The sequence below is a fragment of the Lonchura striata genome, chromosome 7 (assembly GCF_050655825.1).
Source record: "Lonchura striata isolate lonStrDom1 chromosome 7, ASM5065582v1, whole genome shotgun sequence".
Taxonomy (NCBI): domain Eukaryota; kingdom Metazoa; phylum Chordata; class Aves; order Passeriformes; family Estrildidae; genus Lonchura; species Lonchura striata.
In genome coordinates this window covers 20,517,125-20,533,413 of record NC_140709.1, presented here as the reverse complement: position 1 = coordinate 20,533,413, position 16,289 = coordinate 20,517,125, and the positions used below count along the sequence as shown (strand labels likewise).

The 16,289-nt window shown below is 53.0% G+C and overlaps 1 protein-coding gene and 1 long non-coding RNA gene across 4 annotated transcripts in view; both read left to right on the top strand.

The window, feature by feature from the left end:
- The first annotated feature begins 7,831 nt into the window (after window positions 1-7,831).
- DLX2 (distal-less homeobox 2) lies at window positions 7,832-10,107 on the top strand. Of its 2 annotated transcripts, none has more exons than XM_085584466.1 (3): window positions 7,832-8,317; window positions 8,519-8,703; window positions 8,975-10,107. In XM_085584466.1, the coding sequence occupies exons 1-3, from the start codon at window positions 7,993-7,995 to the stop codon at window positions 9,287-9,289; spliced, it is 825 nt and encodes a 274-aa protein (XP_085440592.1). In that variant the 5' UTR covers window positions 7,832-7,992; the 3' UTR covers window positions 9,290-10,107. The 2 variants fall into 2 exon arrangements, with proteins under 2 accessions (XP_085440592.1, XP_021408076.1); XM_021552401.4 differs by having other exon boundaries at window positions 7,833-8,317; window positions 8,516-8,703.
- Window positions 10,108-12,655: 2,548 nt separating this feature from the next.
- The window catches only part of LOC146766901 (uncharacterized), a 36,783-nt gene continuing 33,149 nt past the window's right edge, over window positions 12,656-16,289 (top strand). Inside the window, exon 1 of one of the 2 annotated variants that reach the window (XR_014956574.1) lies at window positions 12,656-13,809. This is a non-coding gene — a long non-coding RNA (uncharacterized LOC146766901). Of the gene's footprint in view, window positions 13,849-16,289 lie in introns of both variants that reach the window. The other variant, XR_014956575.1, reaches the window with a different exon arrangement.

The following is a 16,289-nucleotide window of genomic DNA, read 5'->3' as shown; positions in this document are numbered from 1 at the left end:
TTAATGGATGAATGAAAGGTGAAAGACAGCATTTCCTTCTCAGACCCCCTAGGGGGCTGGAGTCTGCCTGCCAACACAGCTGTGTTGTCACAAACCTAGTGGAAATGTGCCATCTCCTGGGAGAAATTTTGTTCTCCTGACAACATGGCTGTGAACACACCTTCCTATCTGTCTCTGCTCCTGGGTTTTTATCAAGACTGGACCAGCCAACCTGAAGGCAAATGACCTGGACATACAATGTTCCTCACTCAGTCTTTCTTTCCCAAATTCAGGCTGGCTGAGGACATGGCACACATTTCCTCAAGTCAGAGACAGCAATATCCAAATCCCCATTGCCACAGCAAGCTGAGAGCTGCTATACTCCAACCACAGCACCACTGCATTCCTCTGCCACAAAGACACACATAAAGCTGAAAGAGTCATGTCATCAAGGCCGTACTATGCATAGAGGGCCCCGAGTGTGATTTTCAGAGGTGTTGAAAGTCTAAAGCAACTGGATAGAGTTAATGTAACTATGAAGAATTCCTTCGAAAGCATCAGCTTAAATGTAACAGCGTGGACTTAGTAAAATATGAAGTCCAAGCCCTCATGCAGAGCTCCTTACACTTTATACTTTTTAGAGAATTATAGAAAGGTTTGGGTTGGAAGGGACCTTCAAGATTATCTAGTCCCACCACCCCTGCTGTGGACAGGGACACTTTCCACTAGACCAGGCTGTGCTAAGTCCTGTCCAACCTGGCCTTGAACACTTGCAGGAGTGGGGCACATATCCCTGTGCAGTATCAGCTACAGTCTGATCCATCACATACTGTACATTCAGAGTTTTGGGACACATACACTGTTCAGAAGCTGGGGTGTAAGTTTTACTGCTGTAGCTATTCTCTGCACCAGCTCCCACTTGGATGCATTTATTGTGCAGAACACCTCACTTCTGCTTAAATTAAACCATATCTAAAGTAATCTACCCTATGAGCCCAAAACTCATACTTCTACTTTCACCCCTTAATTCAATGCCACCAATGTTGTTCAGACAAGTCCTTAGATAATTATGCCACTTCACTTTCTTGGTCAACACACAAACCTCCTTTAGCAGGCTTTTCAAAGTAGACAGAAAATTATCTTTCTGAATAAATTCTCATTCTAATTTCAGCAACCAAACTGCACTCACATGTAATGAATAACTGTTACTTAAGAAAAACCAAGTCTTGTCCACACCCAATCCTTGGAAGTAAAAAGAGAACTCAGCAAAGCAATTCCTTTCTTTCTGTTCTCCCTCCATCCGACTAGATATTAATTGGTTGCCCTGACAAATAAGCGTTGGAAATATAAAAACAAACGCTAAAACCTACAACATATAAAACAGCATATTTAAGACGTGTATCAAGCTTTGTACTACAGTATAACTTGTCTATCAGGATGCATCAGCATGGAACAGTGGGGACACCCTGTGGCCACTTAGATTCTTTACACGTTAATGTTCACATTATTCTTAACCCATTTTTCAACAACTTTTGGAAATTACATGCAAAGTCACATAAGGACTAAGTCACGAGAGGACCTGAAGGCAATAGAATTTACTTATTTAACTTCCCACCTACCACTTTATCTCTGTAGTTGCTCTGATTTCTCAGTTTTCAAGATCTTTTCTTCTTAGATATCTTCTTAGCTTCCAAGCTGAAAAGAAAAAAAAAAAATTAAGGAGCTTAAGCTCTTTAGGTAACAACATTAACCCCTGACAGACATGCATACAGGTAAAAAGCAACAGTCTAATTTATTTTATTTAGATTTACAGCAGTGTTCATAAAAGGCATGTACTTCTCAGATCTAGGCATTCTGCCAACAGGAAAAATACTCTGAGATTAAATACATGTGCAAATCACCTGCCAGTATTGTAAGTGAAGCAACCACAAGAAAACAAAAGGCCAGTAACTATTGTGAACCTGAACACAGTTCCTTTCACCCCTTTCCTTCCAAGCAGGAGCAGTTTCAAGATAGATATGTGTGCAGATTATGAGATTGAGCACTCCTCACAGACAATTCACTGCCCAAAACTCCCACTGGTTTCATATTTACACAACAGACTTCAGCTACACAGCTTGAAGAAAAGGTCCCCCAGCCAGTTCAAGAAACACTGTTTACTTCACCACTTAAATAAAAAAAAAAAAAAAAGCAAATTAACTTCAAAGCCAATTAATTTTTAAGGTTTGTATGTGCATATTTTCTCACTACTGGAAAGAATAATATTTTCTTTTGAAAATTTCCAAGTTTGAGCAATTAATCATTTCTACTTAAGATGCCTACAAAGGCTGGGAATAGCCAGTGCCAAATCCCAGAGCATATGTCCAAGTATTCCCATGAAGAGGCTCTGCAGTTTGCATGGTCCACAATTTGAATCAATTTAGTGCAGCATTCCAGATGGGAATGTAGCAATCTAGGATTTGTCCCAAGTACTCTGCAGCTGTATAATCCATTTACAAGATTTGTTCTTGTACATATCTTCTTTAAAGCAAAACACACATCTCTTCCTTACAAGCAAGACATTCATGTTTTCCATCAGGAACAAACTTTATTATTTGCCAGTCATAGGAGGTGTCAGCTCAAACAAGATCCTGCAGAAGAAAGCACACTCCACACCTCAAACAGTTCACTGGCACTACAAATCAAAATTCATCCAGTACACTGAGGTGATGTAGCATTTCTGAGCTCCAAACACCATTGTCCACTAAATTGAACCCTTAAAATGATCACATTTAAGCTAACACCAAAGTAGTCTAGGTTATTCTCAGTGTTGAAGTTTGCTTAAACTGTGCTTAGACTGCACAGGTAAAGGTTGTACAGACATTACAGTCAAGGAAAAATAAAATGTTCTCTACTACTTTTGCAAAACAAGAGCTCAAAATGATACAGCTGATCAACTCAGCTTAAATCCACTCCCACAAAATACGCCTCTCAGCTTCTCTCACGCTTGCCATCTACAGCAATATTAGAAATTATCTAATGATTCATCTTGAAAGCATTTTTCGCGCATGCACTTACTAAAGACTTTTGTTTCATCTAAATATTCACACACAAAACACTTTTGACAAAGATTTTCCTATTGGCTGAACTTGAGTGTACTCAAATCCACTATAAAGTGGGCTCACAAGCACTTGCCCTGGAGCATGCATGTACCACTTGCCTAGCCTCTGGCCAGTTAACATTCCCACAAACCACTACTGAAGCTATTCTACCAATCTCATTCAAATGAGGTTAAAAAAAAAACACTTGACAAAACCATCATGAAAAAGTACATAGTTTTTAGGTTTTGTCAGTAGTATTACTTACGATACATCTGGTAAAGAAAAAAAAGCCTGGAAGCCCCAGAGATGATCAGAACACATCCAAGGGCCCTACTGCAGAACAAGGTAGAATTTCAGTCTTAAAGGAGGCAAGAGGGACTGTTTGGGCATGCTCTACTTTATTCCCAAAACCCACAAGGACTGCTGCTCTACTGCCTTCACATTCTGCTCACAGACCTTCCTTCCCACACCAAGCATCTGCAGCGATTATTAGAACCAAGAATGTGCTGATATTACACATTCACCCCAATGCATCAGGCTGTGCACTTCCTCACCATTGTACAAGGAAACAACTGAGAAACACCTGTGCTAAATAACACCAGACTAATCCACTATTAAAAGTCACAGTTTGTGCTCCAGTCTGCTCAGGTTTCTGCTGAAGAAAGGTGCTGAGGTGCCAGTGAATCATCACTAAGAAAAATAATCTGAGACCAAGACAGCTTAATAAACAACTCTGAAAGGATTTTACAGAACCCATGTCTCATGTCATGCTTGTATAAGCTGTTTACAACAAGGGGCTAAGAAAGGAATCCTCAGGGAGCCACACAAGGGGGCATATTCTTCTCAGAAGACTTATGTGATTTTTGGAATGAAGTAATCTGATGTACAGATGAATGAGACAATAAACAGTTTTTAGAGAGGAAAATGATAATGCTGGATTCTGAAACTAAGCACAGCAGGTAGCAAGCTTACGGAAGGGAGCTGAAAAGATTCGTACAATTTCCCAAAAGCGGATACACTTAATCCCTCAGAAAAGGAAGACTGAACTGTTACCATCACTCTCGAGTGTAATACCAGATTTCACAGGCACAGTGCAAGCATAAACCCTCCTCATGGCTTCATCTGGCACGTGATTTATATTATTCTTCAATTATTAAGGCAAACACTCAGGACTACACTATGCATTATACCACTATAAATCCACTGAAAAGCTTTTCCCTCAGCCATGGAAAGAAATCCATACTTGTTAATATGCCATTGCAGTAGAGACTACTGTCCAACTACTTTTGTGCAATATTATCAGAAATAATAGCGCCCATCTCTTAGGATTCACCACATTCTTGCTGAAGTAAGTGAAATGGTTTGGCCAAGTGTGGATCCTAATGGGTAAAATAGTATTCAAAAATACAGCAGATTAAAAATTAACCTCATTCTTAAATGTTAAGTGCAGTTCTCTTCAAGTGAAATTTGAGATAAAACACTGCATAACTTGTTCCATTGATCCTTAGGTTAAATCTATACCACGTATATAGAGTCAGGATTCCAGCCCTGAAGTGATTTCACATTTTTCTCAGATGAAGCCTATTTCAGGAAGAGAATCATAGGAATAATAGTTAATTAAAAAAAAATTCAACAAAATATACCAGCCTGGAGTTACCACAGACATTTCTATGAATCATATGCAACTGCCATTTGTAAAAATAAAAAAAAACTAATACAAGCTGATCAGTTGGAGATGATGATTTTAAAGACTGATGGTCCTCTCTTGTGTTTATACACACTGTGTTTACCATACTTCATAAACTAAGTATGTCCCCAGTCAGCATGAGGTTGCTTCTAAAACAAACTAGTCAACAACAACAAAGCCAGCTCAATTGTTTTGTTGCCTCTGGCAATAAGTGCTGTATATTCATATAAACCTCATTACCAAAACTTTTCACCACTGAACTCCTCTGCAGCAAGAAAGCAACCATCCTTTTCCCGTGTGTAACTGAATGACCAATGTGCATAAGATGCATATTTTGTTTCATACAAACATTCCTTCTCACAGGATATAAACAATAACACATGATCTATTACATCAAAACCAAGCAGGATTGCAGAGTATTAACAGCAGGTACACAAAACACTCCTACTCTCCTCCAATTTTCCCCTCACTCCCCAGTCTCTCTGTGTCTCTTCTAATTACCCAGCCATGTAAGATTCACAATTCCCAAAGCAAGGACAAAAAAAAGCACAATTAAAATTATTAGCACAACATGAGAACATGAAAACATATAAACACTGGGCCAGGCTAATGCCATTATTTTTTTAAACTCCTGATAATACTATGACTGATTCAAAGAAGTGTATTGGAAAACATTCATGGTAGTCAAGTTGTCTCTCACCTAAAACAAGCCTTTCTCCTTCCTTCCTGCTGCCTGATGTCATCTCTCCCTTAATCATACCTTTATTTATAGTTGGTGTTTAAGTTGGTGTTTAAAACAACCACATCACAAGAAAAGTTCAAGTAAATTAGAAATAAAAAAATCAGATCTACAAGATTAGCCATGTGACTAAATGCAAAGTAAATAGATGCAAAATAAATGCCAGTGGTCATTCCAGCAAGTCTGTGCCTCCACGTAGGCAAAACAAACTGCAGAAACAAAGCCATAAGACTTCGGAGCAGCTATCATTTGACAATTCATTTCAATTTGTGAGCCCGGCATCAACTTATGAGGAACAACTTGCACAAGAAAGACTACTCATATAAGCTGAGGCAAACAAAACAAAATCGTGCCCTTTACTTGTTGTACAGATCACCATGTACATGCTATATAGCACTATTCAATTTAATTTAAAAATAAAAATTGCCACATAGCAAGGCAAATTCTCAAGTAAGTCCTTTGCTTTATTAAATCCTCAGTATGAGATTAAATGTCCTTTCACCTCTGTATTCTTTAAACTATCTCAAACGCTTCAAAACGTGACTAATGAAGGGTGGCTTGCTGATAGCCACCAACCTGGGGGCTCTCTGCCCGTCTCCCGTGCCAGCCAGAGGCTTTTTCAAGCTGCCGGCCGTCATCCAGCGATGGACAGAAACAGTCTTACGAAGATGTCTCGGGACTACGATCCCAAGACATCAGTACGATCACTCTGCCGATTGCGGAAACTGGTTTTCTTTCGCGCTAAGCAGCAGCTATGTTTGGGAGAGTCGGCAGCACGAGAGCCACTGCTCCGAGCTCTCTCCGTGACCGCCGCTGCTCCGGTCCCTCCCGGCCGCGCTGGCCGGCAGGTTGCGGCGTTACCACGGCGGGTTCTGGCTCGTTGTTTCCCGCGGAGGCCGCGCCCGGGGCTCAGCGGGGCTCCCCGCCGCCCAGCCGGGCGCCCCATCTCCCGCAGCCCCACTCACGGGCCCACCTGCCGCTGGCTGACGGCCAGGGCCAGCCCCGCGCACCTGCGCTCGCCGCAGCGCCGCCACTACGCAGGCACCGACTCAGGATCAGGCTCCAGCCACACTCCTCAAAGCGGCGGACGGCGGGGAGAGGCTGCCCCGGGGCGGGAGTGGGAAGCCCGGCCCCGGCCCCGGCCCCGTGAGGGAGGGCTCCTGAGGGGACACGCGCGGGCTCGTGAGGCAGGGCGGGCTCAGGGCGCGCGGGGACAGCTAGGGACGCCACGTGCCCTTGCAAACAACGGCGGCCGGGCACTTACTTTTTTTTTTTTTTTCAACCTTTTTACCAGCTTTTTGTGGTAACATTTGCAGCCATCCTCGCACCAGTGCCGCCTCCCTCCCTGCCCGCGCCGCACACACGTGAGACTCCCGCAAGGACGCGGCCGCACCGCGCGTGGCAGCCCCCGGCAGCGCATTGCCCTTCTCCATGCGAAAGGATCGCGCTCCCTGGCAGGCGGCCCGGCTCCGCGCCGGGACAGTCGAGCGAGGGAAATAACACAATAATAAAAATCAGTTCCGCAGCGCTACTCAGCGCACCTGAGACACCATTCCGGCTGCTGCCCCGCGGCGCTGCCCCCGGCAGAGGGCGGCCAAGGGCAGCGCCGCCGTGCCCGACTGACAGCCGGACCCGACGGCCTCGGTGCAGCCGCCAGCGGACAGGGCAGGGAGACAGGCGGCTGCTCGCGGGTCCCTGGCACCTGCGGCCCCGCCGTCGTGCCTGGGCTGCAACAGGCGCCGTTAGGGCCTCCGCATGGAAGGATGTCCCCTGGGCACCGTCAGCAACTGCTGTACAAAACACGCGTGCAAGGAAGAATGTCGCCCTTCCGCGTCTAATGTTACGGGGATTTGACTGGAAAGCTCTGCCGCTCTGGCACAAAAAGGGGGTTACTGATCTCCCGCAATGTGCACGCTCTCCTGGGGCCACAGTAACTGAGAGGGACGCCAAACGCGGCCGCCCAGCTCCACCCGCAGTCAGGGGCGCCCGCGTGGGGATGCCGCTTACGGGGGGACCGATGCTCGGATCTTTCCCTGGGGTTTTCAGCCAGACAGGGACACACACCACAGACACAGGACGACAGAAGCGGCCGGGCTGAGCCGCGGCCCCGAGCCCTCGCTGGTGCGGACCGGACCGCCCAGTCCAACCAAAGGTGCAGCAGCCTGAGCCGTACGATGGGGAAGGTCCCGGTCCCCGGTGACTCCGCGGCCGCTCGTCCCCATGGCCGGCGCCGCTCCCGTCCCGCACTCCGCGAGCCCGCGGGGAGCCGGCGCGGGCGGGCTCCGCATTGGCTGTTGCTAGGTGACGTACGCCGCGCCACGTGACCGGTGTTAAATGCCGTCCCGGCGGCGCGCGGCGCGCAGAGTCCGTCCCGCTGGCGGCGGCGGGAGCGCGGCTGCACCGCCCCGGCGGAGCGCGGCGAGCATGGTGGCGCGGCTCTGACCGCCTGGCCCCGGAGGGGACGGCCGCGGGGCGGCGACCCGTGCCCCGGCGGGCGGGGGCGCGGGATGACAGGGGTGCTGGAGAGTCTGATGCCGGACATGCACACCAGCCAGATCTCCGCCGGCAGCTACCACCAGCACGGCGGCCTGCACAAGCCGCAGGAGTCCCCCACGCTGCCCGTCTCCACGGCCACCGACAGCAGCTACTACACCAACCAGCAGCACGGGGCAGCGAGCGGGCCGCCCTACGGCCCCGTGAGCTCCTACCCCTACGCGGGCGGCGGCACCGCCCCCTACTCTGCCAAGGCCGCCTACGACGTGGGTTACGGGGGCGCCTACGGCTCCTACGGGCCCTACGGCAGCAGGGCCTCGCCAGCCAACAATGACTCTGGTACGTCCGAGCCCCGCGTGGGGGACGGCTCGGTGAGCCTGGCGAGGAGGCGATCGGGGCTCTGGACACGGGGTGGGCCGGGAGAGCGCTCGTTCCCGGTGGGTCGCCCCGACGGGGCGGGCGGTGATGCCGAGCTGCGAGCAGGGCCCGAGGTACCGGGGGCGCCTCGCCTCACTGGGGTTGCCGTTTCTGCCGCAGCAGAGAAGGAAGACTGCGAGCCGGAGATTAGGATCGTGAACGGGAAACCGAAGAAAGTGCGGAAGCCCCGGACCATCTACTCCAGCTTCCAGCTGGCGGCTCTGCAGCGGCGCTTCCAGAAAACCCAGTACCTCGCCTTGCCCGAGAGAGCGGAGCTGGCGGCCTCCCTCGGCCTCACCCAGACGCAGGTAAGGCTTTTCCACCGCGGGGCCCCGGGCACATCCCGCCCCGCCGAGGCCTGTCGCCCTCCGCGGAGTCGGGGGCGAGCGTAGGAGGAAGGGCGGCCCATGGCGCCTCGACGGCCCGGGGTGGGAGTGCAGGCGAAGAGGCAGCGCGGTGAGGCAGCGCCGGGAGTGCTCGGGGCTGCGAAAGCTGCGTGTCCCTGCACCGTCGCGGGCGGTCTGGGCGCCGGGAAGGCGCCGCAGAGGCAGCGGCCGCCTGACGCCCCTTTCTCCGCAGGTAAAGATCTGGTTTCAGAACCGCCGCTCCAAGTTCAAGAAGATGTGGAAAAGCGGAGAGATCCCAGCGGAGCCACCTCCCCGCCGCAGTTCTTCGCCACCGTCTCCCTCCTCGCCCCCAGCCTGGGACTTCGCTCCGCACCCACGTACCGCGGGCGGCGCCGGCACCTCCAGCCCCAGCCCCGCCGCCGCTTTCCTCGGTAGTTACTCGTGGTACCCGCCGGCCCCCGGCGGCCCGGCGCACCTGCCGGCGGCCGCTCCCCTCCCGCAGCCGGCGCAGCCCCCGCATCACCACGGCAGCGGCAATATCTTCTAGGCGCTGTAGTAGAGACTTGAGCCCGCGGGCCGCAGCCGGCAGCCGCGGGGCACCGACGCGCAGCACGGGTGTTTTGGTGAAGCCTGGCTCCGGCCCCGGCCATCCCGCAGGAGAGGAACTGCTCCGCTCCCTGTCCCGCCCCGTTGCCGCCGGCGGAGGGGCCCGTGTGCATTCGGCCGCGTGGGGGTCCTCCCTCCCTCCCGCCGTGAAAACAGCCACGCTGCGAAACAAGTACTCACCTCCCTCACTCCCTCCTCTCCGTCCATCTTCCTCTTCTTCCCCGACATTTGTATCAAACTATCGGTGCAGAACTCTGGTTAACTTTACTTTTTATTTTTTTAAAGTTGACAGGTGCCTTTGCGGATAACCTCACTTTGATGTTGGGGATTAAAAAAATAAAACTATTAAAAAAAAAAGGATAAATAATTTTTATATGTAGATTTAAAACAGAAGCCTCCCCTATTTAAGGTATCCGTTTAAGCCGTGAACGAAACCGTCCGACGGGGGCAGGGGCCGGTCGCAGGCGGCGGTGCCGGTACGGCTCCCGCCCGTGCGCTGCCTCTGGGCTCGTTTCGTGCCCCGACGGGGCTTCCTCGCGTCGGGCGCCAGCCGCAGCGAGCCCTCCTCTCCACTCCCTCTCCGCTCTTCCCCCGTCGGCAGCCTAGCCACTGACATGCCCCTGATCTGTTTGATGTCTAGCGTCGTGAAAAAAAAAAAACCTGTATTTTTGGTTATTTATTATGGAAAACTTATACACTCATTAATGTTTCTTTTACAATAAGCAGAGAGTATTTAAATAAATTATTGTTTCCATGGTGCCCACGCTGAGTTTTTGGGGATAGGGAAATTTGAGGGTGTCGATTCGGACCCAGACGTTTGCTGAGAGGGAGAGCCGCGTCCCCTCCGCCTCCTCTCCGTTGTAACAGTTGCCGCAAGCCTGCAACTTCCCTCCTCCTTCCCCTCTTTCCCGTCTACAATAAAATCTCGCCCCTGACAGTCTTCTTGGCGAGGCCATGAATCACTCAGCGCTGCCTGCAGCAGCCCAGAGCCGCCCCCCTTCCCCCTCTCCCGCCTGCTGGCGCCAGCGACATTTCACCCGGGACAGACTGTGCTGTCTCACAGCTTCCTATGGCCGTCCGGAGGGATTTGGGGCAGGGCCGATTCGTAGTAGTCCTGGAGCTGCTCCTCGGGCGCAGCCCTGACCATTTCGCCTCGCCCCACCCCGGCAATGGCAACCAAGCCGGTAACCTGCATGGGATCTTTGTTTGGGCCAGAGCTGGTGTTTGTCCCAAGCTCCTCTGGGGTGCTTCGAGGGCTGGAAGCACCTCAAGATGCTCCCCTTTGGGATACAGCCCTTCAGCTTCATCCCGCCTAGCTGAAATCCTCTGGGATGTACCTCGTAAGGGCAGCATCCCTCCAGGCCGAATCACTTTCCAGGCAGTACCCCCTCCAAGTTGCAGCGTCATGGGATGTATCCCTCGAGGGCTGGACCCCTCCAGGATGTAACCCTCTGGAACGCTCCCTTGCAGCCCTCTGAGCTGAACCCTCCTCACTTTTATGACCTTTGCTGCACACTTTGGGATCGCCCCACACGGGATGCCACCTCCCGGCTGTGCCCCTCCAAGCTGTAACCCTGAGGGGCTGCATCCTTGGAGGGACTGTTGCTGGAAGACACAAAAGTGGGTGAAAGAAGGGATCTCTGGCCTTCATCATCACGAGGACCCCGCCATTCTTGGAGAGGGCACGGGGAGAGAAAGCCGTGTTGAAGACCCCATTGCAGACAAGAAGGCTCCGGCCAGCTTGCCCGGGGTCGGGAATGGCCAGCCTGGCCGAGACTCTTCCGAAAGGCCTTGGCATGAGGAGCCCGGGCGGGGCCGGGGAAGGCGGAGGGGGGCGGCCTCACTAGGAGACACGTCGGGAGGAGGGGGGAAAGAAGGGGGAAAAGAGGGAGGGGAGAAGGGAGGAAAGCGGGAGGGCAGATTTCTTCTGAGAGCTTGGGGAAAGCTTGGGGGCAAGGGGAGGCGGGGGTCGAAGGAGGAGTGAAGAAAAGCGAAGAATGACAGCGGCATGTTGGAAGACGAGAGTCGGGTGCAAAGAGGAGGGAGTGGGAGAGACAAAGGGGAAAGAGGCAGCTGCCCTCCAGTGCCGGCGCTGACCCGGCGGCGAGGACGGGGACGAGAGCCCAGAGCCGTCCCAAGAAGCAGCAGGGCCGACTCATCCCGTACCTCTCCCCCTCCTTCACCCTCCTGCCGGCCGCGGGCCACTGGTGGCAGTGGCCTTAATCACCCACTCGGACCGGGGAGAGGAAACTTCCCCGCTGGCGGACGGCGAAGCTCTGGGGCGGCGAGCACGGAGTGGGGAGGCACGCGTGGCTAGCAGCACCGCGGAGCCCCACGCCCCGGGGTCCAGCAGGAGCTGTGTTCCCGGCAGCGCGGTGTTTCCGCGGGCTACGACTTGGGGGCGAAACGGGGGGAAAGCGGGATGCACCCCTTTGGCTGGTGACAAGCTTTGCTAAATCAGTCGTCCGGGATGCAAGAGGAAGCCCTGGCCGCGGACCACTGTCGGGACGGAGACGATTCCCGTTCCCTCCCTGTCCCTCCGCCCCACCGCTTTCACAGGCGCTTCTCGCAGTTAAATAAAGTTCCCCCACACATCTGCGCCCCGGTCTCTCCTGGCCCAGTGTCTCCAGTCCGATGTAGCATTGAGGTGCGGGGTGTTGCTTGGTTCCGTGGGGTCTGGCAGGATGCCGACAGCTACGTGGGGTCCCTGGGTCAGGGACCTGCTCAACGGGGCAACGCTATCAGCGGTCGGGGAGAAGAGCACACCACACCCAGTACGGGAGCCTCCGCGATTTCTTTCTGTTATTTAGTATTTTTTTATTTATTTATTACTATTCATTTACTGTCTGCTGGTAGCAGTTCTCTCTGGGCTGTCCGCACCGGGTGTATGCGGTGGGGTTTCTCGTCCTTCAGCACCCCCGTATCTCCCAGAGCCCTCCCAGGGTCCGTATCTCCCCCGCTGTTCGTATGCCAGATGCGGCTCACACCGTGCGGGAGTCGGCGGCGGCAGCGGCTGCAGAGGCGCGGTAGAGCAGCTCCCGCGCTCACCGCAGATGCATACGTACAGAGATATGCGTGTGTTTGTAACCTGTTTTCTTCTGCTCTTTTCCCGTCCGATGGGACGGGGCGGACACCGCTGAGAACCACGATCCCACTCACAAGTTGCGCGGGGATCGGCCTCCCGGAGCCGGCCAAAGTCGCGGGGAGCAGGATAACCGTGGGGCGAGAGATGCCCCGGCCTCCGCAGCTCTCCGGGAAGCGCTGCGGAGCGGGGGAGGGATCCTGCTGGGGGGGTTGGGACGATTCCACCCCACGTCCCAGAGCCGAGGTTCCCCCTTCCGCCCCCCGTCAGGCCTGGTCCCCGCTCCGGGCCGGGGGAGCGGCTGAGCGGGACCAGTCCCGGGGGGGCGACCGGGCTAAGTGACGGTTCCGCGACCAGCCTGGCCCGGGAGGGCGGCACGGCAGCCGCCCGGCCGAGGGGGCACCCTCTGCCCCCCCGGAGCACGGGCGGGGCCGGCCGGGCTTGTACCGTGGGGAGGCAATTTACTCATTTGCCCGGTGAAAAGAGAAAGCACGAGAAATTCAATTAAAGCGGCTCTGGCAAAAGGAGTTATTTGAGGCATGAATGTCTCCCCTAAAGCTGCAGCAATCATGTGGCATTAGACACTTCCGGAATCCTATAGCCAACTTGAAAAATCCCAGACCCCTTTTTTCCCTAATTTTTGCTCTGATCTGTAATTTTATCCACATTTGCACTAGTTTGAGCATTCTGGCTCTCCCATCTGAAAGCCTGCAATTACTATATAATTCTTCGCAATTTCACATGTCCTAATATGGACTGTAATTTTTGCGCAAGACAATTTCCTGCTATTTCAAGCATCAACATTGTCAAAGTTGTATGTACATAATAAATGGGAATATCAATGCATAGTTTTTAGCATAACATCTTGACTCCTCGATAATTATATCCGTTCGGAGCCTACGCAGAATTAGCCTGAATTGCATGGTAACTGCTGCTGCTTTAAAATTTTTAAAAATTACTCATAATTTTCCCAAAGATTACCAAGATCTCGAGTGCACAATGTCATCAGCGTAATGAAGAGTAAACATTTATGCTAATAATCTGCAATTTTTTTCATCAGCTATAAAGACAGAGGCTATATAGCAGAAAATTTCAGTCATATTCTGCAAGAGCAGAGCTGCAAAAAGGCTGCTGCGCTCAGAGGCATGTGCATCTCTGGGGGATCTCAATCCACATTTCCAATCTCAGGATATTATTATTGTGCTCGGCTTCTTTTTTTTTTTTTTTTTTTTTTTTCGCTTTCTTTCTCCCTCCCCGATCCTTTCCCTCTCTCTCACATTCTCTCGTTCTTCTAACTTTCGTAGCAAAAGCCGCGTTCGGTGCTTTGGTTTGTTGTAAAGCAAAGACTTGTGTCCAGAGCCTCAGGGACTGAGGCGAAGGTAAGGGTGGCGACACAGGCTCCTTTCTCGCGGGGGTAGGTGAGTGTACCGGGCGCGGGCCGGGAGAGGGGGGAAATACCGACGGCGGCTCCACCGACCCTGTCTCCCCGCAAAACTGCCCGCCGGCGGCACCGGGGCGAGGAAGGGAGTGGGGCGGCGGGCCGGGCGACGGGGATGCCGCGCACAGCCGAGCCGCGCCGAGCCGCGCCGAGCCGAGCCGAGCCGAGCCGAGCCGAGCCGAGCCGAGCCGAGCCGAGCCGAGCCGAGCCGAGCCGCGGAGCCCGGCGCGGGCAGGGCGGCGCGGGGGCACTCGCCGCCCGGGACTGCCGCGCTGCCGGGGGCTGCCGGCGCCGGCGTGCGCTCGTTTTCGGCGGTGGTTTCGTGGTGTGCGTTTGTCGGTCCCTTGCGAAGGGGAGCGTTACTGCCCGGTCCCGAGCCGGGAGGCGGGAGGGTAAGACGCCGGTGCAGAGGGGGACATGGCACCTATTCACTGGCATGAGAGTGGCGGTGGCGGCAGGAGCGGGGTTAGGAGGGCGGCGGCGGGGAGAGCGGAGCGGGCGGCGGCGGGGATTTCTTATCCCCCTCTGTCAAACGAAGGGAGCAAATTCCGAATGCAAACGGGCTTGGGCTCTGATATTTTATTTTTTTTCTAGTTTCAGGGGCCGCTCTGTGCTCTGCAATTAGATTGACACATGTACAACATCCCCAGCTATTCAAGGGGGTTCGCAGGGACACTCCAAGGGGATTTTTTTTTTTCCCTTTTTCTTTTTGGGTGGAAGATATTAAAGAGGTATCTGTTGTTTGGCAATTTTGCTAAGTCTGTCTTCATTACTTCAACATTGTGCATTTGCTAATTTGGAAGCCCCTTCCTATTGACAGCTCTGCTCCATACACCTGCAAGCAATTTGCAGAGCTCCAATATAGGAGAATTGCAGAGATGGCAGCTCGCACCTATTTTATTTTTTTTTTTCTTCGCTTTTCTCAATGCACAGCAAATTTGGCTTTCAGTGCGTTATCTCTTTTGTTAATGCAAAAAGATTCCCTGGGCGAAAAAATTGCTCATAATTACCAGAGAGATGGGGAAACTGCATTAGAATAAATAAACCTGAAATTACTGTAATTATGTTGTGTTTGATGGGCTCGGCTTGTAATCAAGAAGAGAATACAGTGAAATGATGCTGACCCTCTTGGGTTTGCAGCTGTACGCGCACTTTGGGGTCTTTTTTTGCAGAAAAGAGTCATTTTGATCATCATTAAGCTGTGTGTAACCTATTTCAGAAGTGTTTGAAAATGAGGGGCACTTTTTTTTTTTTTTCCCCCAACAAGGAAAAATATATCCCAAAATTACATTTTGCCATTTACGGACACATCCATAAGGTTGTATTTGCCGGGTGACAATTGGTAAAGGTATAATATTCGAAATCAGGGCTTAATCATTGTAATGAGGTATTGTTTCAATATAAGCACCTTTGGATTATTCATAGTTTAATTAATATCCTCATTATGAAAATCTTCGAATCAGATATTTGATGAACTACTTGTCAGCAACAAGGCAGAATTAATTAGGACTGTATTGAGATTAACATTTCCAAATGTACAATTATAATAGCCTCTAACTCAAGATCGCCTCGCTGAGAGAAAACGGTTAATTTCTCTATTTGAACTGTTAGCAAGCCGTTATTGAATTAGGAGAAGCTAATATATCTTTAAAGCTCTCCGAGCTGCTTGAGCACCCCTCTTCGGCCCGGCCAAAGGCGTTTGGTCACCGGCAGAGCCGCCGCGGGAGCTGTGTGGGTCCTGGGGCGCTACGGGGCCGCGGAGCTCTCCGGCTCGCTCGGGACTTCGGGCCGCTCGGGACCAGACTCGGGCCGTGGCCCTGCGGGAAATGCGGCGCTGCGGAGCGTGTGGTGTCCGATGCAGCGCCCCGCGGGCCGCCGCGCCGCGTGTGCGCGCTGGGGCGGATGCTGCGCTGCCGCGCCTCGGCTGCGCACCGGGGAGTGGGTGCGTATCTCGGGGCACGCGAGTGAGCGTGGCCCCCGCGGGGCTGCACAGCAGATCCCTCGCGGAGCCTGCGCGCAGAGATGCGCACGGGCAGCCGGCCGAGCCCGGCCGCTGCCGGCTTCCTCCGCTCTGCAGCGCTTTACCCACCCCAGCAATAGCCACGGGTTGTGCCGGCGCTGGTCCAGCCCCGGGGAGCGGGCACGGCTCGGTCCAGGGCTGGATGACCGCGGCGGTACCGGCACAGCTTCGCCTCCCGTGGGATGAGAGGGTAGACGGCCGGCTCGGCTGTTGGGACGGGGCCCGGGGCTCTCTCGGCTTGAGCACATCCCCTTCCCGTCCCAGCAGCTGTGCCCGGCTTCCCCCGGCTCCGAGCAGCCCCTCCACGGAGGGTCCCCGATCCATCGCGACGGCTGCCACCGCCTAACCGGGCCCGGCCGGGCGCACGGGGGACAGGCTGCCCTGTCCGGGGCGCGTCGCTC

Coding starts and splice junctions, on each gene's coding strand:
- DLX2 (XM_021552401.4), top strand. CDS start 7,993: ATGACAGGGGTGCTGGAGAGTCTGATGCCGGACATGCACACCAGCCAG. Junction 8,318..8,515: donor GCCAGCCAACAATGACTCTG/GTACGTCCGAGC, acceptor TTTCTGCCGCAG/CAGAGAAGGAAGACTGCGAG. Junction 8,704..8,974: donor TCGGCCTCACCCAGACGCAG/GTAAGGCTTTTC, acceptor CTTTCTCCGCAG/GTAAAGATCTGGTTTCAGAA.